This window comes from Falco punctatus (assembly GCF_963210335.1).
Source record: "Falco punctatus genome assembly, chromosome: 2".
NCBI classification, from domain to species: Eukaryota; Metazoa; Chordata; class Aves; order Falconiformes; family Falconidae; genus Falco; species Falco punctatus.
Genome location: NC_137581.1, coordinates 22,600,062 through 22,624,671, shown reverse-complemented (window position 1 = coordinate 22,624,671; position 24,610 = coordinate 22,600,062). Strand labels below are relative to the sequence as shown.

The 24,610-nt window shown below is 37.6% G+C and overlaps 1 protein-coding gene across 7 annotated transcripts in view; it reads right to left on the bottom strand.

The window, feature by feature from the left end:
- WASF3 (WASP family member 3) overlaps nt 1-24,610 on the bottom strand; it is a 75,817-nt gene that overhangs the window by 4,956 nt on the left and 46,251 nt on the right. For 6 of the 7 annotated variants that reach the window (XM_080376430.1, XM_080376428.1, XM_080376429.1 and 3 more), the window contains 6 exons: nt 22,424-22,566; nt 16,070-16,204; nt 11,843-11,996; nt 9,655-9,772; nt 3,343-3,518; nt 296-559 (listed from right to left, as the gene is read on the bottom strand). In XM_080376430.1, coding sequence (XP_080232556.1) covers nt 296-559; nt 3,343-3,518; nt 9,655-9,772; nt 11,843-11,996; nt 16,070-16,204; nt 22,424-22,556 — 980 coding nt within the window. In that variant the 5' untranslated portion in view covers nt 22,557-22,566. Of the gene's footprint in view, nt 1-295; nt 560-1,432; nt 1,600-3,342; nt 3,519-9,654; nt 9,773-11,842; nt 11,997-16,069; nt 16,205-22,423; nt 22,567-24,610 lie in introns of all 7 variants that reach the window. The other variant, XM_080376433.1, reaches the window with a different exon arrangement.

The window sequence follows — 24,610 nt, the reverse complement described above, 5'->3', positions numbered from 1 at the left end:
TTCCTGAAGTTTAAAGTATTATTCAAATTATACTATAACTTTTTTCCACTTTACAGGAAAATTATCGCCTTTTTAATATTTTACAAGTATATTGATTTCCCCACATTCAATGCACGGTTCATCATTTCTGCCTTCATTATTTCTTCACTTAATTTTTTATTCTGTCCTCCCCAGGGAGATAACTAATGTCTTTGGGGTCTTTTTGTGTGTATGCCTTATATGTTATGATGGTTATGAAAAACATGCAACCCTCTAGTTCTGTCAAGAATTCACTGGAATAAATCAGGAGTTTTACCCATATTCTGCTGGTACCACAGGTACTGAGCTATGTTGGCCATCTGAAGGCTGGGGTGGAGGTGGAGGTGGTTGTTGAGGTCTGTTTAAAGTAGCATGTCGTACAGTGGTGGAAGGTGGTCTGTATTCATGCTCATGGCTTTGGGATGCTGCCATGTACTGTGGACCATCTCCTGTTCCATATGAAGGCATTGCTATCTGCTGATGGAGGGAATGATTCGGAGTAGCAGGATAAGAATAATCTGTAACATCAGATGCATGGGACCTAAAATTAAAGTAAATGGATGCAGAACAGATTATGTGAGTGTAACCGGGCATTATCTAAATAGCTCACAAGAAAAGCTAGGAAGAATGCAATCAGAACTATTTTTCTTGCAACAGGACTCCCTGATTATCAAGCACCATTCCCTTGTAAGTCCACAGAAAGCACAAGAGCAAATGCAACAACAACAACAACAAAAAATCACAGTTCAGTTTAACATGACTTGAAAATAAATTAGTCTGACAGGTCAGCATACAAGGACTGCAATTGAATGTTTTCAATATTTCAGCACACTAGCTGCATGCAGCATGTCCTTCTATACTGCAGACTTTTAAAAAGGCAAAGAAACATTTAGAGCTTTCTACAGATTTTAGAGTTCTTCAGTAGCCACGAAGTGGCATATTGGTTTGGTCAATGATTTTGACAGTCCATTGTTTGAAATTGTAATACTTACCAGGCCTGCCTTAAGTTAACAACGGCAGTAGAAAAAGGAAAGTGATACTGCAAGCACTCACAATTATGCAGAATAATATCTTTTACCAAAGCAAAGAAAACCAATTTCAAAAGTTAGAAAATGCTTTTTATTGTGTTTGCACAATTAATTTTGCTGGAAAGGCTTAGAGAAACTGGGAAATGTAAATATTAGTTGAGCAGAGAGTTCATAAAGATACAAAGTCTAGGATGCTCTGTCAAATAAGCCCAAGAGAGGGAGCAAAAGAATCTCTTCATCCCATTACTGCAAATAGTTGGTTTAGTAATGAACAATCGTGCAGCCTGGCTTTTAGTGAACACAGTAAACTGATGCACTTATCTGTAAGACTGGAAGCAAGGTAAGCAACAAAAAGCCAGGGCTTTGAGTAAAACAAAATGACAAACCCTTTGGGCATTTTGTCCTCTTTCATGCTTCCTGCCTGTTCCATTTTCTTTGCGTCACTCATGAACTCAATACCCATTTTCCTTCTCTCCCACTCTTCTTTTCTTGTTCTCACTTTTCTCACATTAATTTGCTGGTTTCTGTTTGGATTCAGCTTGTGTTTCTCTCTCTGAAGCACAATAAGTATAACAAATAGATTGTAAATTGCCAGTCTGGACACCTGAATGTCAACGTTTAATGCCTAAGTTTTACAATTAGCAAGCTAGAAGAAACATGAGCCTTTTTTTCACTTTAGCATTAAAAAAGAATCACAATATAGCCAAATGCACTTTTTTGGGACCTTATAGATAAAACACTGATCATACAGTAGCTGTCAGCATAAAAATGGCTCTGAAACCAGTACTTACTTCTACATGTATGGGTCTTTTCTGTAGCTTAGTTCCTACAGCTAAGACTACCCTAAGATAAAAATAGAAAGCCTTTCTTCTCCATCTCACCACCACTTACAAAATTAATCCTTCATGCATGTGAAACACAGATTTCAGGACTCAATCGCTGATATTTGATTCACTGAAATTTATAGTTCTCTATACATCATAAAATTTGAAAAGCTTATATAAGTACAAGACAAGCCATACCACAACATCTATATCGAATATAATAACGTATCCTACAATTCCTGCTTAAAAAATTCTACAGATTGCAAATATTATGGGTATTTGCAAACATCCAAATACAACATGCTGACATTGCTGGGAGATAAAAAAAAAAAAAAATAATCACTTCAATTATTTAGACTCAGGAATCCTGGAAGCAAGGTATAAAGGGTAGAAAAAGACTTAAAATATGTGAAACGGAACTCATGATGAAAAAAATCCACGTCCTGCACTTGACAGTTGAACATCAATGTAATTTTACCATGTCAACCTATGGAAAGCTTTGTCAGTCTGCAATATTTCATCAAGACTAACAGGAGTCAGTGTTTTGCATTAGAAACTGAAAAAAAAAAAATCGGTCATTAAAGGATCTTAGAGAGAGTGGGTCCAAATATATTATTTAAACAACAGCTGCAATTTAATTTTTTTGTTTCAATTACAGTGGACTAAAGAGCCACACTTTTTCAGCGGTGGCTACTTCCTCAAAATAGCCATTCAACAATTTAAACACTAAATTGTCACACACTTTTTCCAGTAGATTCTATTGATTCCTAATATTACTGTTAGCAATTAACCGTGACAGACCAAGGAAATAAAGTGGGAAAATCCTCTAGTGAGACCAGCTTAGTGAAAAAACTTCTGTGCACACCAGGATTAGGTAAACCCCACTGAGCTCAAAGGGAGTCTCAGTCAACAAAGATGAATTCTGCTGTGTGCCCCTGAGCAGAGATCCCTGCTATTTCAAGCAATAACGTTGCATCTGGTTTTGTTGCTTGCTTTGTAGACAAATTTTACATCAATAAAGCTGAACTATTCCCCCATTAAAGCATTCTGTTAAAAGCAAAAGTATGTTCAACTGAGTAGATTAAAGAAAAGTACTTATTAAACTATCAGCAGTGTAACGTGACAAACTAGACACGAAGAAAGAGGTACCAACATCATCTGGCAGACACAGACTTAAATGCTTTTGTGACTACAACTACTCATGATCAAATATAAAGCATGCAGCAAAGACTTATTTCACTATAGTGCGTAGCATTATGATGACAAAATGCCCATCTGAAGCTGAGAAAGAAAAAAATCATTACAGAATTTTATGTTATTTATGCTTTAAAATGACTTTGAGAAGAACTTTAAAATGTGCATTGTACGTTTTGTCTATTCTAACTATTCCCAACGTGTAAAAACACCTAGTTCTACGTAGTAGTTCTGAACATACAACTGCGGTATAACAAACAGCTTTGCTGTAAACAGACCTAGTATCTGGGGACAGTGATCCCTCGGAAGATGCTCCATGGTACACACTTTGAGACAACCTGTTGTCAGGTCTAAGCTCTTTGTCATATGCCATCATATTCCACTCCTGGCGTCTGTTCCTGGCTTTTCTAACCTTTTTCACCTCACGGGTGGTGCCATCTATACGCTTTTGCTCCTAATGTTCAAACAAAAGAAATAAAGCATGCAAAGAGAGAAAAAAAAGGAAAGGAAAAAAAGCTGGTTAAAATGCAGTTAAGAGTGCATGAAAATAAGACCAGATTTACAGATAAAGCCGGCAAGTCCATAAAATTTCTCTGCACTGAGAATGAGAGTATCTCCTTACTCTATGAACCTGTGAGTTCTAAGCAAGACTGCTGCTTTGCCATTCTTTAGGATGCACATGCTATTGTGCTGCCAACCTACTGTTTTTCCCAATATGGAAATGTGACCGATTTAAAAAGCTTAAGTTTAACTTCTTCTGACATTGTATGTCATTTATCTAGACCACCCCGAAGCACCTGTAATTTCCTTCTCCTGAAAATCAATCTTATGAGAATATGTTAAATATGCTCAGGGTTATTTTGGTTATTTGTTAGGGTCACAATCACCTGAGGCCTTAGGGAAGTATGGAAAAGGAAAACACTTTCCTATTTCATAGCATATGTGAAATTATTTTCTGTTTGTTTTAAACCTCCTCTCCCTTCTTACGTGTGATTAACTACCAAAATTCCTCCTAGTTTTTCCTCATCATTGTTTCCTGTTACCTTATATAAAAATGAATGACACTAATCCTCTCTGCAATGTGTCAGCAATATTCAGGCCACTAATATATTATAGCTTGATAGCTTCGTGACAGATCAGTCCGTTTAGTTTTTTCTATCTTTCTATATAATTTCAGGCTCAGTATCAGTGTTTAGCTATCAGTAAGATCTTCTAATAGTGGGACTGAACGCTTTCACACCTCTGAAATGTTGTCCTAACCTAGTTCTGACTACTCAGTATGAATATAAAAACCATATTGGTGCTTCACTTTTATATTACACGTTTTCTCACTCCAAACTGAGAAGGGTATTTATGCGCTACTCCTTTTCTCAACACCTACGAAGGTGTTGGATTTTTTTTTTAATCAGCTTTAGAGCTGACATCTTAGAATGCTAATTCGTAACTAGGTTAAATGTTTTATCTATTATATTGCTAATGGGCTTTTAGCTGCTAGAAAAATAGTTTCTCAAGAAGCAATGATACCGATATTCTGAGAATGCAGTCAGATTCGATTATATTTAGGGAAGAGTTTCATAAAATGCTGATAGGCAAACACTTTATGGTGGATTCTCTACCTTCAAAGTAAGGGATAATAGCTGGAAAGGCAGTCTTGCCAAAAGGGGTGGGGGGAGTACTTCACAGATGAGCATAGGTATTTTATGTCAACTGTCAATCACCACCAAGTAAGTAATTCTGAAATAACGTATTTGGCATTATGCAACCAACAAAAAATTATCAAATGGCTTGCTTGCCCTTGTTTTAGATCTCTTGCTTGTTCACGCATGTCCATATGAGGGACCTGCTAACCTGCACCTGCTAACATTAAGAATGACAGAGGAAACGTCTTTTTGAAGCTCAGCATCCAAATGTTCTGACAACACTTGCTCATTCCTGGCCCCTGCAGTGAGATTTTTATCTGATTCATGTTAAGTAAAGATCATCACTTTGGTTCTTAATTGCTCCCTATAAAATCACCTTCCTCCCCAAACTTTTTTAAATCACACCCTTTTTTATCCAGGTTATGCAAGGGTTTCATTTCTCCTTTAGTATCTCTTCTTCACATCAAAGTTTCCCAATACAGGAATTGGAGCAGAAGGGAGACAGATTGAGTCATGCTTTATTTTAAATGCATGAAGTTTTGCTAACTGCAATGGTTAAATATCACAGAATGGTCAGGTTGGAAGGTGTGTCCCCCCCCCCAGCTAAAGCAGGTTCACCTAGAGCTGGTTGCACAGAGTTGCATCCAGGTGGGTTTTGAATGTCTCCAGAGGAGACTCCATAGCCTCTCTGGGCAGCCTGTGTATATGCCTGTTAAAAGGGTTTATATTTGTCTTTTTCATTTGATTGCTTCAAAATATAATTTATTTTAACTTCTGACTTTTATTCTGTTTCATTTATTAAGATGTTGTTACTAAATCCTGACAGATTTGAGAGGAAAGGACAAGTAAGCCTTTTAACTGAAAAATATGCTTTAGTCTTCACAGAATAGTAACTCCATCCTCTAAGGGTCACAACTCTGCATTTCTTTCAAGTTTCTAGATAAAGTAAATAGCCACCTTTTGAGCAACGTATGATGCTGCTTGAAAGACAATCATTTTGATACAACTCCTTTACAACCAGGAGTGCTTACATGGCTGCTTACATATAATCACCTATTTAAAAGTTTGGTTCCAAAGAGATTACTGTATTTTTTATAAAAAAGGTAAATACATATACATGTATAAACAAACAAAAAAAAACCCACAAAGCTAACTCTGCTTTTATTGGATCAGATTTCAGCTGGACAGGTTGTTCCAAACCAGCATCCGTAAGCGTGTTAATGTGTGAGTATGCTGGAAACCTTTTACTCGAACAATACTAAATCCTACTGGAATTAATTTTTGGACTAAACATACAAATACATCTATAAAACATTTAACTCCTTCCAAATCAGTGAGGCAGGCCAATTACTAGCAGCTGACAAAACTATATATACACCTCTGACTACATATACCTCTAATAGAGTAGGTTTAAGTTGTTCCAGTAATACTTTAACTACCTTGACAAACAATGGTGACAGCTCTAGTTTTATTACCTAGGGCAATGACAGTTCTAGGGGAGTGGAAGCCTTTCAAAATAACTATAGTTAGAAGTATTTCTTACAAAAGTTAATAATAAGAAGAGTTACTTCCTTTAACCAAGTGTAATAGAAGCTGTGGCAGACAAGTGGATACTGTAGGTTAAGGTAGAAAACACATACATGGTTCAGCTGTTGGCAGGAAATTATTTCAGCAAACACAACAAACATATTAGAGCCCTCGAAAAGGGTTAAGTTTGATATTCGCATCAAGAGTTAGCAAATGATACTTCAGGTCTCTCAATAAAGAATTAGAGCTAGTAACAAGGTAGCTTCAGTGAGTATTTGCAATACTTTCAAAAAAATCTGGAAGCAAGAGCCTAGAGTGTTTTCCCAACTTCACAGATTTCCAAGATTCTATCAATCACAAGTCATCAGGAATGTTTTTTGAAATACAAGCCCTCCAAATTTAAATACTTCTACTAATTTAAATAACTACTCATTCCTCAGAAAAAATGGGGAACAATAAAAAGCAAAGTTAAACAACCTACCTTGGGTTAAGCAATGGCTAACAACTGGTCTACTATAGTCATTCCATTCAGAACATTACAAATACATGCAAAAGTCAAAACTAATTTAATTGAACTCCTAGGCACTGATCTAGATCTACTGAGAATCTGACAGTGAAAAAACCACAGAGACTACACCACAGATTTTAAACTTAAAAGATTTAAAATTACAGTTTTCTTCAGAGGAAAAAGTTCACCTGAAAGAGCCAGATCAGAGAAAGCCTCTGTTAGACTTCTTCAGTTAAAGTGAATACAGAAACAATAAATAAGTATGATATTTGAAGGCAGAAAAATGAAAGTTCTGACAAACCTTCTGCTGCAACAGCTCAAGCATTTAAGGCAAATTACCAAAACAGTACTGGAAAACTGATTCTCTAGTGCAAGGAGTACTCTCAGGCTTCACTGACCACCTGAAAAATTGAGACTAAAAACATTTGGTCAGCTGAGTCAGACTGCATTTGGATGTCTAGTTTATAATTTACTGAATGATACACATCTATTTCACCTGCAGTGTTTCTCAACAACATTCATATTTTGTGCTTCTGTAGAGTACAAATTGCACAAGGAATTTTCACTTAGTAGATTTCAAATTAATAGATGCTCTGGATTCATTCCTGGTCACTGTTATCGTAAGGACAAGAAGAAAAGAAAATAACTGACTTCAGCAATCTGTGGAATGAATGGTGCCTGAAAGACATCTCACCCAAACCCTACAGCTCTCTACAGGTTTCAGAAGATAAAAAGCTCATTTGCACACCAGCTTCTAGAAAGCTAAAAACCAGATTTCTTCCTGTCAAGTGACACCTATCCATGCAAATTCAAATCTATGCAGCTTTTTTCTTAGTAGGTCTTGTTATATATTTAATCAAATAGCACTTCAGGTAGAATTTATCAAGGGGTATTTCTGTGATGTGTGACTATAATCCTGCATGACTGGAATTGAGCATATTTTACATCTGGTATGTAGACTGTAATAAGACAATTAAAATTACAAAAAATACACCATGGATGGAAATAAGTGAGATGTGTTGCTTAAAATATAATCTAAAAGCAAGTTTATATATATAGTGGTTCTGTAAAAATCTATCAAAGAATTTTCATGCAATATTGTTAAAATTTTTTAAAGCTCTTGTATTTTTTCCTTTTTAATATTAAATCAGAATATTATAAAAATATTACTAGTTGACAGTTTCTTTTTATCTCCCTCTCGTGAAAAGATCTAAATTTGAAGGAAAAAGGTGAGAGAAAAAACCCCAAAGGGGGCAGTTATCCCTATATATTTTTTCAAAGAGAAATACCAAACAAAATCTAGAAAAAGCAACTAAACTAGACAATGAAAGCTGCTTTAACTATTTCCAATCTTTTAATCAGCTTTATGACTTACCATATAGAGAATATAGTGGGATTATAACCTTGCATATACATTTATATACTATTATACAAATAACCAGGTGAATATTTTCCAATACTTTACTTTAGACAGTAACTTCTACTGAAAACATCTACTCAGCTTTTCCAACTCTATTTAGTATTTCAATACTGAAATACCTGTCAAAACAGAAAACATTTTTGATTCATACTCCTAACGGGAAGACCCAATTTATTTCTTCCAGAACTCTTAAAATCATGAATTCACAAAATGTTTTAGTTAAACCAAGTCTTCACGTTTAAAAATGCTGTAGTCAGAAAGTTTTGCCTAGCAACAGGAACAAGGAATTAACAGAATTTTATAAAAGCAGAATAGTAAAGCTTCCCAGTCACACCCTAAAACTTGATTTCTAAGTAGGTGCCATATATATCGGCATGCATATACACATGCATTATACACATAATGTATATACACAAATACACATTAGCATGTATATTCACGTATTAGACGTACATACATGTGTATAATACATGTTTATATATGCTGATATATTATGATACCTGCTAATATATATGACAAAGGTATACACACATTTTTGTATGTATGTGTGTATGTGTACTGAAAACTAAGTAGCTTCCATTTTCTCTGAGCAGTCTGTGCATCATCTGGATTCCTTTTATTTTAAATCCCTTATCTCTCACTGAACCTATATAAAAGGGCACCTTCTGCCAGATAAGATAGGCAGTCGTTCCTTCAAACTTCCCTTCTTCACTTTTTATTTTTCAGAATTATCTTAAAAAAAATCTTTAAGTCCTCAGATCTGATAAAAAAGTCACTGCAAAGAAACTGCAGAAGTAGCTACTGATTTCTTCATTCAAAACTAAAATCCATTAAGAAAATCTTGATTGCATCAGAATACAGAACTTGGATCAAACCGCTAAGATATTCCAGGACTGAAAACACTTTGCTATGAAAAACCCTTTTTTTGTTGGAAAAAGAGGAAAGAATATTACTCCTACAATCCACCTTTTCTTGTTGCTGAACCCCAGAATAATTTTGCTGTGTATTACCATCTTACTAACTTTAACAGGTATAGGAAAGAGTCACTATCAGGAAATTAAAATATCCAACAAATTTTTGGATAAGCTTATGTTTTCCTACAGGAGATGCTGCTGCTGGATAAAGAACTATGAAAACAAAGGAAACCATAATTCAAATTGCGCCTCCGCTTGCCCCCTCGCCCCTATCCAATCACAGTGCCTTTTTCTAAAGCATAACAGGGCCATTTTGCTGAGTACTAATAAGCAGATACTGGCAAAGGATAACAAAAAAAAAAAAGTATCTTGGAAGGTAACTACAGTACTCCTAAAATGTAATTTTCCAACTTTTTTACATAGATCACATGAACTATTAAAACTAAACCAACTGAACCTACAGCCACATAGAGGGGAACAGTCTTTTCATGCACACAAAGTATGACCTAGAAGTTTTTATGCCTGGACAACCATACACAAAATTGTAATACATACATTTGTTATTATGCTTCTGCTTTTACCTTTTGTCTCCTCTTTTCTTTTCGCTTATCTTCAGTATCTTGTAACATTTTTTCTTTCCAAAGATCAAAAAAATATGAAGGATCAGTATAAAACTTCAATCCATCCTTCTTATCATCCCTGGAAATACAGTAGAAGAAAAGCTAAGAAAATACGAATTAGTATTTTTCACCTTTGATCATCACCCAAGCTTCACCTTCTTTTGCATTACAGGATGACTGTTTGCCAAATGCATTAAATGCCACTCTTGGTAGTTACAGCTTACTATTGGTTTGATTCATACCAAGAATTTTAGGGGAAAAGGGAGGAATCCCCAGCCCTTTTTTGGCGGGATGGCATGCTCCCAGGCTGTGCCTCAGCAGCCCTTAGCAGGAGCTGACTGGGCTCCTGCACCAGCCTGCTCACCAGAGTGAAATTTGCTGGTGCTGCAAGAAGATCAGTGACAAGACAGGATGTATAGGGGAAAGGAGCTTAAGAATGGAACTCAACTGTCTCAAAAGAATGGGAAAAGGAGTACTTGGCTCAATCCAGACAGGTCTGAGTACCTTCGCCCTTATGAGAGGAAGCACAAGACAGCTGCTATTCTCAGTGGGAATCTTCTAACTAGGGGAAACGCTAGGAAAGGGGTGGCAACTGAAAGGTTGAATCCTACCAGACTATTCTAGGAGGATTTGAGACAGAGTTCATCTGGGCTTGCCAGCTCCAACTGGCAGCAGGAGCCAGGGACACCCGGACTGAGCAGCCACACAAAAAAAAAAAAAAGTATGCTATCAAATCCTAATTTGACCCCATGACCTGGGTATAGGGAATCTTCTAATATCCTAAATTCCTGGAAAACAATAGGTGTAGGGGGAGTCAATATGGCAGGGCAGCTGGCACGGTCCAGACAGCAGTGATCCCAATCTAGCTTGCTAAACTGGTGTCCTTCAGAGTCAAACTTTTGGCTGTGGGTCCTAATTTCTTCCTGAGCAAATTCTGATGGCAGCTGAGTATTGATTTCTACCAGCAAGATCAAAAGCAATGGAGATCAAGCACGCAGAAACTTTACAACCACTGCAGCAGGGTACAGACAGCAGATCTTGTATACTATCTGGTCATACAGCCGTAACATTCTTACTTTTTGTGTGCTAGATCTCCTTGCTACAAATGTCTAACCTGCTGAAGGTGGTACTGGGGCCACTCTTCCACCCCTCTGGCTTTGGTCAGACTACAATTTGAAATTCATTTAAGTTTTGTCCAAGGCAAATACAAGTAATTAAGATTCAGCAGGTGTAAAGGACTTAGCAGAAAATATAATTTACGTAAATTTCACTAAAGTATCCCTAATAAAACAGGAATAACAATAAAGGTCACTGACAATGTCATCCAGATACATATTAGGACAGAGCTCCACAGAACAGCTGATCAATAACAACTCTTACTAGCTGGATGCCTATAAACAAACACCACCATTGTCTGTAGCAGCAGCACAAAAACATGTCCTTCAGCTACAAATCTAACAATTTTACTTTCCAAGTAAAAGCTCTTAAAATAAAATACACTGAAAATCCTCTGCTATGTCATTCTGAAAAAAGGATCAAATAATCTACTGCAGATTGAGTGCCTGCTTTACACAGACACCTCACAGCCTAACACCTCTCAAAAATTGAAGGGCACAGTAAAAACATGCTATCCACAACTCTTCAGATGGACAAATTATACTCATTTCACGAGCAACAATAAACTTAAAGAAAACAGGAGACAAAGTCCTGCTTGCTACTCTCTAATTCACCAGTAAGTAATGAGGAAAAGAAAAGGTAAACATTGTGTGTGTGCACATGTGTATGTTGGGGGTATGAGAGAGAACAGAGGAAGGGCAAAAGCAACAAATCCAGCTTTCTGGGTAAACAAAGCAAGCAGTTTAGAATATTATTAATTTTCTTTTAACTTTTCACATAATCAGTGGCCCTTACTCTCTGCTCCTGTGCTGCTATATGACACTTATTCTGAAATATGATGATTTTTGTCAGGTGCAGCTTATAACTTTACGTATGATACCAGCAATTTATGTTTCCATGAACAGGGCAGCCCCTGAAAAAAACAAATCTCAACAAAGAATACAGTTTTTCCCTCCTAACATAATTAGTCTCTGCATACAACTAGGAGATACAGGGCAAAGTACAAGAACATAAACAATGAGTATTTCCATACCTATAAGGTGAAAGAATATTCAGAGGTGGTGGTTTGTCACTCTGATTATAAATATCCGCCACTGGGTTAGGAATGCTGTTCTTTGAAACTACCTGCTGATCTTGAATAGTTGAGCTTTTGAATGCTTTTTTCATGTTGATATCCTGTAATGATACTGTTAGAAACAAAAATATATTTCACAGGTCTGAAATTAACATAAGTGGATAAACTAAGTTCATTTTCAGCAAAATACAGGAGAAAAACTGAAGAATTTTCCTTCAGTAGATAATCATGATATTTAAGTGCAAAGCTCGTAAGAAATACCATAATAAATGAGAAACAGAATCATAGAATCATTTAGGTTAGAAAAGACCTTTAAGACCATCAAGTCTAACTGTTAACCCAGCACTGCCAAGTCACCACTAAGCCATGTCACTAAGCATCACATCTGCACTGTCCTTTAAACACCTCCAGGGATGGCGATTCCACCTCCCTGGGCAGCCTGTTCCAGTGCTTGAGAAGCCTTTCTGTGAAGACATTTTTCCTAATATCCAATCTAAACTCTAAACTTCCCCTGGTGCAACTTGAGGCTGTTTCCTCTTGTCCTGTCACTTGTTACCTGGGAGAAGAGACCGACCCCACCTGCCTACCCCCTCCCTTCAGGCAGCTGCAGAGAGCGATAAGGTCTCCCCTCAGCCTCCTCCTCTCCAGGCTGAACACCCCCAGCTCCCCCAGCTCCCCCTCATCAGACTTGTGCCCCAGCCCCTTCCCCAGCCCCGCTGCCCTTCCCTGGACACGCTCCAGCCCCTCGACGTCCCTCCTGCAGCGAGGGGCCCGACACTGACCCCAGGGTTCGAGGTGCGGCCTCACCAGTGCCCAGTACAGGGGCGGTCACTGCCCTGGCCCTGCTGGCCACACTGTTTCTGACACCAGCCAGGACGCTGCTGGCCCCTTGGCCACCTGGGCACACGGGGGGCTCATGCCCAGCCGGCTGTCAGCCAGCACCCCCAGGCCCTTTCCCACCGGGCAGTTCCCAGCCCCCTGCCCCAGCCTGTAGCGCTGCCTGGGGCTGGTGTGACCCAGGTGCAGGACCCACCCAGCACTTCTAAGTCTCATTTGGTCCAGAACTTCACTTAAAATAATGCAATCATGGACTGTGTCTTGGAAGATGATGCAAGGATCCTGCCACATGCAGATGTTCAATAATCTCCCATTTTAATGAGGTTTAACCTGGACTTCTAATAGCAGAAAGACTGGCTTTAAGCCTGAAACACAACGTCTGGTATTTTTCTCATACAGCACATTTTATAATTACATATGGTATCCATATACATTCAACCTCATTCTAAGTTTAATTAAATTATGTCCTCCCCAATTTCCTGTGAAAGAGTTCCATACCTTTTACTATAGTCCACCTCCAAAATCTTTCCATATAATTTAAGATCCCTTGATCTTAAATATTCTTCATCTCTCTAGAGAGAAATACTACCTTCTTTATACAGTCCAGTAACATACTTCCATTTTATCTTTTCATGTTCACAATTCTGAGGGAAACAATACCAGGCTTTTCTTTATTTTTTTTTTGCCCCAGATAAAAGGTTTAAGTTGCTTTTAATTGTTCCTGTCACTTGTAGCAAGACTTTCTTTCATCCTTAATGAGAGCCTAATTTTCCCATGTTGGAGGGACCATTGCTAAAAAGATTCAGATAATGCCAATCACAATTTAAAAGTGGTAGTAACCTCTCCACATTATCTTCCATCCTCAGGCAAACTGAAATACAAGGTTTTGTCTGCAATTGAACAGAGCACTGAAGTCCTCACCGGTTTGTTTGCAACAGCACTAACCATTTCTTGAACTAAATCAACTGTTTTACAATGGTGTAAGCTGTAGAGTAGTGCAAACAAAATGCACTGGCTTGTTTTCTTTTTATACGCATTGACATTTCACCTAATTTCTTGCCCATTTATCTAACTTATCAAGTCTCAAGAACAAACTGAGAATTTCATATGATAACTGAACAATACTGGGCAAAAAAATAACATATCAATGACCTGCAAAACCAGAAAGGCATGAATTCTGATAGAGACCCTGTAAGGCACACTGTTATCCTTTGTCACGATGGAAACCATATCCCACTCCGACTTTTCTACCCAACTATTTTTGCTGTCTGTGCTGAGGTCTTGCCTCTCACCCCAAGACCACTTAGATTCTTCTGCAGCTTTTCAAGCAGCAAAATATTAGAAATAGAACATTTCATTCCAAAACATCATTCTCCCACCTATGTCATCTGAAATATCAAAACATAATTTTTGAGAAACTACTTTCTACTTAAACCTGCTTATAAAAGTAAACCAGTAAGGTATTTCAGACAGTTTTTTCAGATGCATACATGTGAATTGTTACATTCTTGTTTGAAGACAGACAATCAAAGACATTCAAAAGAGCTCAAATCCCATTTTTCTGGAGCTTTTGGAAATTTAACCTGAACTATTTTAAAGTTTTTTTTTCAACTGTAATATTAGGTATATATAAAAATATTTTTTAAGTATCTAAACTGTATATTACTTATATCTAAGAGTGTGAGAAATCACTGATGCAATTAAACCCAAAGGTGTTTTTTTTAAAAAATCAACCTAGAAATTTGCAGTTTACTTAAATGCCTAAGCTACCCAGAAATATATTTAGTGTGACAGTATAATGAATTATAAAGACTTCAACTTTTACAGCAGAACAGCTAGTAAAATTTCCTACTGACACTAAAGTGACAGCAGTTTGTATATATATAGCTTACTAATGTGAAAGACTACTAGCAATGCAAGAGTAGTAACTGCTGTCAATTTAAAATAAAAACTAATTACATTCTCAGTCCATACACTAGTTTCCCCTTCCAACAGGCTGCTTTTAAATACTCTCCAAAGTATGGAAACTGGCCAGGAGGTATTGCATAATACAAATGAGATGTTAAAAAAAAAAAAAGAAGAAACAAAAGCAAAAGCCTCTGATGAGGACTGCTTTTTCAAAAATGTTGGACTTGAAAGTCATGAGGATTGACATCATCCACCTTCAGCACAGAGCAAGTACAATGTATGAATATCATCTAGTTTGCTCATATTACCACTACAACATGCCTCAAAAACTAAGCTGAACAGTGACCCCATATAGCTCTTGACCTCTAAGACAGCAAAAGAAAGGTGCTAGTTTCAACTGCGACACACTACCTGTTGACATGTTTAAAAACCAGAAAAAAATCAGATGTAATAGTTTTTGGATAGTAACAAGCTAAAAACAGAAGGCTAAATATTACACTATTGAATATCAACAGTAATATTTAATATTGGCATTAGTAGTATTAAATATATAACACTATAAAAATATAAATATTAAATACAATATACATACTGCTATTTAAATATATCACAAGTAGTATTAACTACTGAGTAAATATTACACTATTGTCCTGATGTAACAAGCTTTTACATTTTCTGAAAGTCAGGAATCACCTAAACAGGGAGTACAGGCAGTGACTGGCTCAGACATGTAACTGAACATGGAAGCAAACATGCACATTACAGCTTTTAGAATGAGACAGAAACATGTATTTTACTTACCCAAATAATCGCTTTTGAACAAGGCAGTGATTTTACTTAAATCCTTTGGTTTTACTGTGCCTTTATGAAGTGAATGACCAAATACATAAGCAATTGAGGATGTAACAGCATTTTAAAGGAAATGCTGTTTCTAATGACTAGAACCCCCAAGAGAATTTCACTTACTTGATGTAAACACGAAGTGTCTCACAGCGATAAAGAGTATTGTAAGATCTCAGATGACTGCAGAACAGACTAATACAGTTCGTGACCACCCTACACTGAAATAAGTAAGTAGATCTACTGTCTCAAACTTTTTCCAATATTCTGACTTATTTCCAGTAAGGTCTAGATTTACTGACTTCTGATTTATTATGCCTAGAAACTAATCTTTTCCCCTGTGAAAAAGGCAGCTTAATAGCTCCATTACTATACAGGCTGCTTGAAGCAACACATAAGTAAAAAATGAGGACAGTTCTATGACTTGAGAATATTTTTTCTCACTCTGCTAACACAATTTTTCCCAGCTTGCCATACTGAAAAAACCAAGATGAAATACTGGTTCAGAATTACTTTGAAAAGACAGAGATTGTTGTGTAATTAAATACTGTGGTTTTGTCAACATCACTTCTGGCTCAACGCTTTCATGCAATTACCTACCCTCTTCTACTGTTGAATCCAGCTGGGTAACTTTGACAGCAAGGCGATCGATTCTGTCTTGAAGGGAATTTGCTCTGATGTAGAAGCTGTTGGCCTCATTAAACAATTCACCAAATATGTCTTCAGCATGTTTGCCTGTGTAAGAAAATAGACAGGGAAATCCCTTTGTTAAAGGCTTATAAAACATACGACAAATGGCTTCAATATTATGAAGTTATAATAAAACACAGTAGCTGTAGGATTGTAACAGCACAACTTGTCATTCAGCAAAGTTTTGGGCAACAGATTTCTACAAGTCTCAAAATATACCAAAAATGCTGCCTGAAGTCTGTTCTCCTGGACATTCTGGTTAGCCTTCAACTTAAAAAAAAAAACAGTGAGACTTCCAAATTTTAATCCTTATGTAGCAGAACCACTGCCAACTGACATATAACTGATCATTAAAACCTGCCTCTGTGATGAAAATAAAAGGCCCAAAGTTACTGCTGTCTATAAAAGCTTCTGAAGTAAATCCTTCAGTCTAAAACCTTACAATTCACAGCCATTAAGATTTAATTATGAGCGTAAGCACAAGCCTACACCAAAATGGAAGGCAGAATGAAACAGATAAAAACCAGAATCCTCATGCAAGGCAGCCCACTTACGCTCCAATGACTGCAGTGACAGCCATATTCATACAGTGAACATTCGTAGAGGAAAGACAGCATTTACCCATGGCCAGCCTGGACTTCATATACCACATAAGAGGAGCCTACAACCTTTTCAGCGTCCCTTTCAGCTGCCATGTTTCCTTAACCACTATAAGAGTGGATAGTCCAGTTCAGATCTGCAGGCTGAAAGTGCTACAGTGGACAGGAGTGCCACGTGATAAACTCAATCCCCTCTTGGTCCATGGAGCCTTGAGCATGCCCATTCCTTTCCTAGATCCCCCACCTCCCAAAGTACTAGGCATCCTCATCCAGCTTGACTTTCCTTTCTGCCTCGGTATGAACCTCTCAACCACTCTGGATCAGAATTCCCAATTTAACACTTACCCTACCCCAGAACTTCAGCAACAAATTTCAGATTCCACTCAAAATCATTACTCCTGTTCACTCAACTGACAGCACCTACTTATGTCTCAGTCCCTCCTACCCAGATACTGCTGCTTCATTTAAGATCTCCCCTCCACAATTTCTGCAGCCAACACCCCTCTCAAGACATCCACACTCCATCAGTTCTCCGTGCAAAAAGGAAAATCCTGCCTCCTGCATTTAACAATGTTTGTTACACAAAAATAAATTTTAAAACCCAACTTCTGAATTAAACCCATTTTGTTATGTCCTATATCAAGACAAGTCTGAAGAGCAGAAATGGAGAGGACAGGGAAAGTGAAACTTTGTCTAACAGTTGGAACAATATGGAATATGTGGTAACCACTTAAGCAACAGTAACTTCCAAAAGAGCAGCAATTGTTGACATATGAAGTTAGGTCCTATAATCAACCTTAATATTTTACAAAGAAAAGTACAGAACAATGAAAATTCCAATCAAGATGCCATCCTGTGAACACCTACAGACCATAATTCAAAATAAAAAATAGCCCAACTTAGGAAGTCGACAGAAGCTTTTCCTTTCTTTAATCATTTACTCAGGGGCGAGGAGGAGAACACTAGTACCACTAACCAATACCTGAAAGCACTGTTTGTTAATCACAAATAAAATTAAAAAAAAAAAAAGATTGACTTGCCTTGGGTGGAGGACCTTACCAGTAATAGATTTCTTCACTAGATGGTTAGATCAGCCAATAACTAACCCAAAAGGGTAGATATTTTGGTGTATCCGATCTCTGCTTTGTATGTATGTGGAAGGTGGAATGGCAAGGTGTGCTGCCTACCTGCTCCTAATCTCCTCCCCCTCCAAAACAGAAGTCACACAAACACAGAACAGCTGAGGCTGAAAATCATCTAGTCCAAGTCTCTGCTCAAAGCAGTCAAACAGAGCAGGCTGCCCAGGACTGTGCCCAGTTGGGTTCTGCATACTTCCAAGGATGGAGGCTCCACAGCTTCTCCGGGCAACCCATGCCAGTGTTCAACCACCTTCACACTAAAACCATTCTCTAAGTGCTTGTCAGCACCTAGTTGAGATTCAGTTATAATCCCCATTTGATTTAGTTGCTGCAAATGAAGAGGTTATTCTGAGCTATGGAACAAATAAGCTTTTCAACTTTTCAGCTAAATAAACAAGATACTACATTCTTCAGTCACAAGTATTTGTAGCTCAAAACATCAATAAATTTTAATGGCTGTTAGTTTATGTTAATATATTGAAATCAGCCTGCTGAAGGACTGCTGCATTCTAAGATTAAACACAGTACCCCTAGAGAAGTCAAGCAGACAGGTGCTTGCTTATCAGTTATCTTTCAGGAGACAAGTTGTGATGTTGATTTGTGGGAACGTACTCTTTTAATATTGTATTCTATTTGGATTTTTTTTATAAAACACTTGCTACTCTAAAACAAGTGAAAGACAGGTTGTCAGTCTCCTGTCAGTAAAATCAGCTACATGGTACAGCAATATTAGACATATTATTCTGATTAACATAATGCAGTAAGTTTCAGAAATCAAGTAATACTTCTATAATGTTTTCTACGTTACCATCTTTTAAAATAGATTTTTAATAATACAGAAACAAGCCGGGGGGGGGGGGGGGGGCGGGCGCGGGGCGGGAAACTATCTGACATTACAAGTATGTATCTTTCTAACCTAAGAGCCGATTTTGGTACTATAAGACAGTCATTTAAAAGCATGAGGTGCTTCCCAACATAGGGACAACCTAAATATCAATTTAAAAAAACACCAAAGGAATTAGTCTCTCCTTCCAAGGCTCCCTCCAGCCACAGAGGCAGTTGAGGGGAAATTTAATCATGACGCTGCCTCACCAAATCCCCATTCTCAATAGGTTTTAATGTCAATTAACAGAAGTGCCTCTTTCTAGCACTTCCACACATCATCTTCACTTCTGTATATTTGATTGCTCACAAAATACATTTCCTGGCATTGTGGGACCATTTCTGGAGATAAGTATTTCACAAATAATTGAAATACTTCTACCCAAGTTCTACAGTAATTACATGAAACATCATCTTGCCACACCAGTTTATAATGTCTCTAGCAGATGCTAGACACCACCTGAATTAATTACAATTGATTTTCACATACTGTGTAAGAAGGTGTGCAGTAACACATTGAATACGTTGCACCAAAGGTATCTTTTGTCACTAGTCAAGACGCTCAGTGCTCAACAGAAGAGGAATTCAATAATGGCACTGGCTTATCTGAAGACCTAAAACCCAACACTGTTTATTACTTTAACTAGTTTCCCTTCACATATTTTAGTTTTAGAAGTACAGCTTTCCTTTGCATTCTTTGTCCCACAGCACAATTACATGGAAGAACACATTCAGGTTAATAGAAAAATTTACGGTGTATTAAAACTGTTACAATTTTCCACACCATGACTATGCATTATCAAAAAGGTAAAGCAATGTCATCACCTGGCATTCAGGTGTCAGTTCTACAGGACACTGGAATAAAGGTGACACTAGGACTAAAGGCAGCCAGCGCTGCACTAATGCTCTCCTCAGGGTCCTAGGTAAGGACTGAATTGTTCTGCAGAACTAGCTGGTGTTTTGTAAATCAGAATTCACCCTGGACATGACTGTTTTATCACAACATGGAGCAGAAGACAGTGATTCCACCCACTCATTTGTAACTGGATTAATTAGCAATAGAATCATGCTCCCCACACACTTTTTTTTAAATAAGCAAAAGTGGTAGGCTGTTATTGACCAGGTCTTGATTCTTATCTGCCTACTCATAGTACCTCCAGCACAATAGCTAATGCCAAAAAAACTAACTTCCCAACTCAACCTGATTTAGCAGTGGTAAAAAGCACAGTGACAAAAAGCTGGATGCAGTGTGCTCAGGCCTGCATGCAAACTAGTGAAACTCTGAGCCGATGGCCAATCTACCCAGGGAAACACTCGGAGGCAAGCTGGTGGACACTGCTCTCTGCATGAAAGAAAAAGTCTTCCCAGTCCCCACAGATCACACTTCCACTGTTTTATGTTGTAAAGCAAAAATGTCTAGCAACACTTGCATATGGGTCAAAGAAAGTAGCTCTGTACCCACGTACAGATGGTTTATACCCATATAGAAATATGATTTCAACCTGACAACTATCTGAATGAATGGAGAAGCCAAAGATACAAAAATATTTAAAGACTCATGGAAAGCAAAGAAGTTAGAGTAGTAATGCAACTTGAAACACAATGAGTATGTTAGCATACAGACTGAAATCTATTTAAGAAAATCTCAATAAAGGAGTACAATATGCAGTTTTCAATAGTCTTCAACAACAATCAGATGTAATTTATTATTTCTTCTCCATATATAGACATATGCAAAACTCGGGAACAAAACCATGGTGCAACAGATCCTGTTGCAGAGAGTGTCCCTCTTTACTGACTGGAGTCCTGCAGCCATCAGACCAAGCTCAACTGCCAAAAGTAAGGGAGTATTTGGTGGAAACTTTGTTCAAAGCCATTGCTCCATGACTGTTTACTACGTAAAGCATCATGGTACTTACAGGTACAGGCTGCAAATGCTCCCAGTCCTCTCCCCAGTAGATTCTCTCCTAGCTGGTGATGAATCCCTTAAGTCAAGCTTTTGCCTTATATAAAAGTGCACAGTTTCATACAGAATGCTGCTCACTCTGCCTGTGCTCCAAGCCAGCTGGCTGCAAACAAACCCAAATTGGAAGACATAATAGAAAAAAGCTCCACTGAGCACATTCCTTTTGGATAGAAACTTGTTCATGTCTCCTGAAAAGAGCAGAGGCAGAGGCAAGTCCAATTTGTATGCAACAGCACAGATCTGTCAGTTTTTAAAATCCACACTGAACTCACAGTGCAACATTAAAAACCAGCGTGACTGCAAGACAGACCTGTACTTGCTCTCTCTCTGTTTCAAGCTGTGGGAACACCAACAAGCTCTGATGCTGTCAGCAGGTCATACTACATTAGCTCCAGCACAGCATTTTTCTGTGATCATTTCCTTGCTCCCCGTTGGCTTGAAATACAGGCAAAACAAATGCTGTCTGCAGAAGAAAGCCTCTGCAGACATGACAGATTTTAGACTATGGACAAGCCTGGTGGTAGACTTCGCTCGTTAAATACCACATATTCATCTATTAAAACAAAGGACGCTTTTATTTGCATAGATCTTTAACCTGACTACACAGACTTATGGTGACCGAAGAAATCTGCTAAGGGAAAACTGCAGGATATGGATTGTGTAAGTAGCCAGTTCCTCGGCAACAATCCTAAGCGGATCTGAATACGAAATGTAACAGGCAGATTAGACCCAAGACCAAACCTGGAGAAATGAAAGCTAAACATTCCTAGCAAGTCAGACAAGTAAATAGTATATTATCCATACTTTCACAATTATTGTACAACACTAAAATGAGGTCTTATCAGATATTCGTGAATGTAATTAAGACGTTAGCCATTCTTCTCAATTTTTTGAAACTTAAGTATCTCAATACTGAGAAACTACCTGATAAAACAGTAAGTGAAACTCAATGACAACACAAATTAACTATAAATAACATTGGATACTAAATCAGCAGCTACTGCTCAAGAAAGATCAGAGAATCACTAGGAGACTTCTTTGAAAATATCAACTCAATGTTCATCAGCAATCAAAATTTTATGAATACTTAGAGAACTAATGATAAAACAGAAGAAGTCTGTTTTGGTTACGGCCCCAACACCCCACCTTAAAAAAACCCCAACATACTATAACTTACACATCCAAAACAGAATTAACGATGATCAGAAATACAAAATCGTTTCTACCCAAAAAGATAATTAACAGATCAGGACACTCCAACCTGGGAAAGGTATCACTAGGAGAACACAATAAAAACTTACCAAAATTACAAATGATCATGGAAATGTATGAGATTAAATCACCTTTCATTATTTTTCAATATATTAACGTTATTCTGGGGCATTTGCTTGGGGTTTTGGTTTTTGTTTGTTTTGTTGGGTTTGGGAGGGGTTGGGGTTTTAGGGTTTTTTTGTTTTGGTTGGTTGGTTTTTTACACACTTGTAAATCTCAGAGAGCCTTTTCTTGTATGAATTTCAAAATACAGAAGAGCAATGAAGTAGCATTATATTATTATAACACATAAGTGGAAATGTCCTGAACCATAATTTTGCTATTTAAAACAAGCCACTTAAAGCTTTTTAATTTATTCAGTTTTTTAGCAGGAATCAAATACTTGCAAGAAGTTACAGATACTTACTTAAGCTGCTTAGCTGGCGTATGATAGCAGCAAGGGTACTATTTGTTACACATTCCAGTTCACTTGTAATTCCCTCTGGCAGAGCTCCTCGGCAGAGATGCCGTGGTTCAATGTTCCTTTTCACCAAAGGCATGGCTCACAACCTGGAATTTACAGAAAAAAATGAATGATATTTACAAAAGTGAAATTACGATCTATGAATCTGTGTAGCATACATTCATTTTTTTTTTCTACAAAATATACTTCAGCTTTCTTCTTTTAAAGCACTTGCTTCAGCCTTCCAGCTGTAAGATAACTTGTACCATTCCAATCAAGGCACTGGAGTCACGCACTCAAGGCAGAACATCACAAGAGCACTACAGATAAGCACAGAGGATACAGTCCATGTAGATAACATAAGATTTTTGCCTTAGAATTGGTGTAAGAATTACTGCATAGCCAGACTTGTGCTACAGCACCAGAATCACTGGACTTCAGTGCACATTTGCATTTATAAAAAACTGGCAGTCCCCACAGGAATTGCAGGAAAGATCGCTGTCTGGAGCAAGCTGGCTTGCTGCCTCGACAAGCAGGCCACCGACGGACTGTCCGTGCATTACAGCTCCCTGGCTACATCAGACACTGACCTACCCTCACCCTGACAGTTTCCAGCCAAAATGATAAACCCGTCTGACAGATAAGGACAAGGGACTCACAGGAACAGGCTGGGTGCAAATAAGAAAGAAGCTGCAATGTGAGAAAGATTGTTTTCCACAGGCGGTGCTGAATGACAATCTGAATGAGGTAAGAGGAAGCACTGAACAGTTTGGGAACATGCCAGATGTGGGAAGACATATGTCTGAGAAAAACGTTGTCAGAACTGGTTTTCCTGTAAAAATAAAAGAAAACAAATACAAAAAGAGATCTCAAAGCATTACCAAAGGGCACAATGGCATAGAAAACCCTATCCTGCAGAGAGCAGCTTTGAGAGCAAGGATGCCCAGGTGGGACAGAATTCCCCGAAAACAGAAACAAGAGCATGTAATATAAAAAGTTCTCCAGCAGTTTTCTTTAAAATGGCATTATCACAATTATGAGTCAACTTGATGACCGTTTTGTAACACTGACAATTCAATGTTCATACACTATTTAGGAATAATATCCTGTTTGAAGACCATGTGGCACCAAAATTTTCTGAACGAGAAAGTGTTACCAAGGACCTAAGTTCATTTTGAAAAGACTTGACTGAAAAATTTGGATTTTATTGCACTAAAGCAATTAATGTAACCTTTCAACATCTCTAATTAAAACCAAATCAGAAATTTAAAAGACCTTTTAGCTTTTCAAACGTTGCACAGTAATTTTTGTAATGACTTCCCTCCAAAAGTTTAAAATATTTTTTCTCAAGAATATTACTAAAAAAATTAACAATTTAAGTAATCAGCAAAAAAACAAATTATGTAACTGTAAGATTATTTCAGAACAAGCCAGGAAGAAACAGGCTCATGACTTTTAAGCTATAGTCTTCAATTATATTTTACATCTTTCTTAATGAGCCACTTTATTCAAATATGTCAGAATTTGAGGCCAGCTGAGTTTGCTAAATTTTAAACAATGCATCAGAGGTAAGAGAGGAACATTTTCTATTAGACCAAAAAGCCAAAAAGCTTCTTGTTTCTGTTCTATGTTTTCATATTCCTCTACAAACAGATGCATTTTAAATTATTACTGAATATCCAATGCAGTCAGTTCTCTGAACTTGATCAAAAATACGTAAAAACTGGAAATTCATGATTATCGAAGAGTAACACCACACTGCAAACAGGCTAGCACATTGCAACTATGGAATAAAAGTAATTTATAAAGAATTGTTTCACTGTGCAGTAACGTGTTCATAAATATAATTAGGAAGTAGTAAATTAATCTGAGCACAAATCAGTGCCAAAGCATCCAATTCCAAATCTTAGTATTACTCAAACACATAAGCTACAATTGGTTTTCTCTAATATTAACAACAATGTTGCACAAACTAAAGGCACAAAGACTCCCTACAACTATGACAACAGAATTCCTGAAATATTTGTGAGTGATGAGACAATTCATAAAACAGTCTTTCCTTGGAACTCATGCTTCTGTGCAATTCATCAGTGAAACACTTTGATGAACAAGGCAGCCATTCTACTGGGTTTGGGGTTTGTGGGGGTTGGT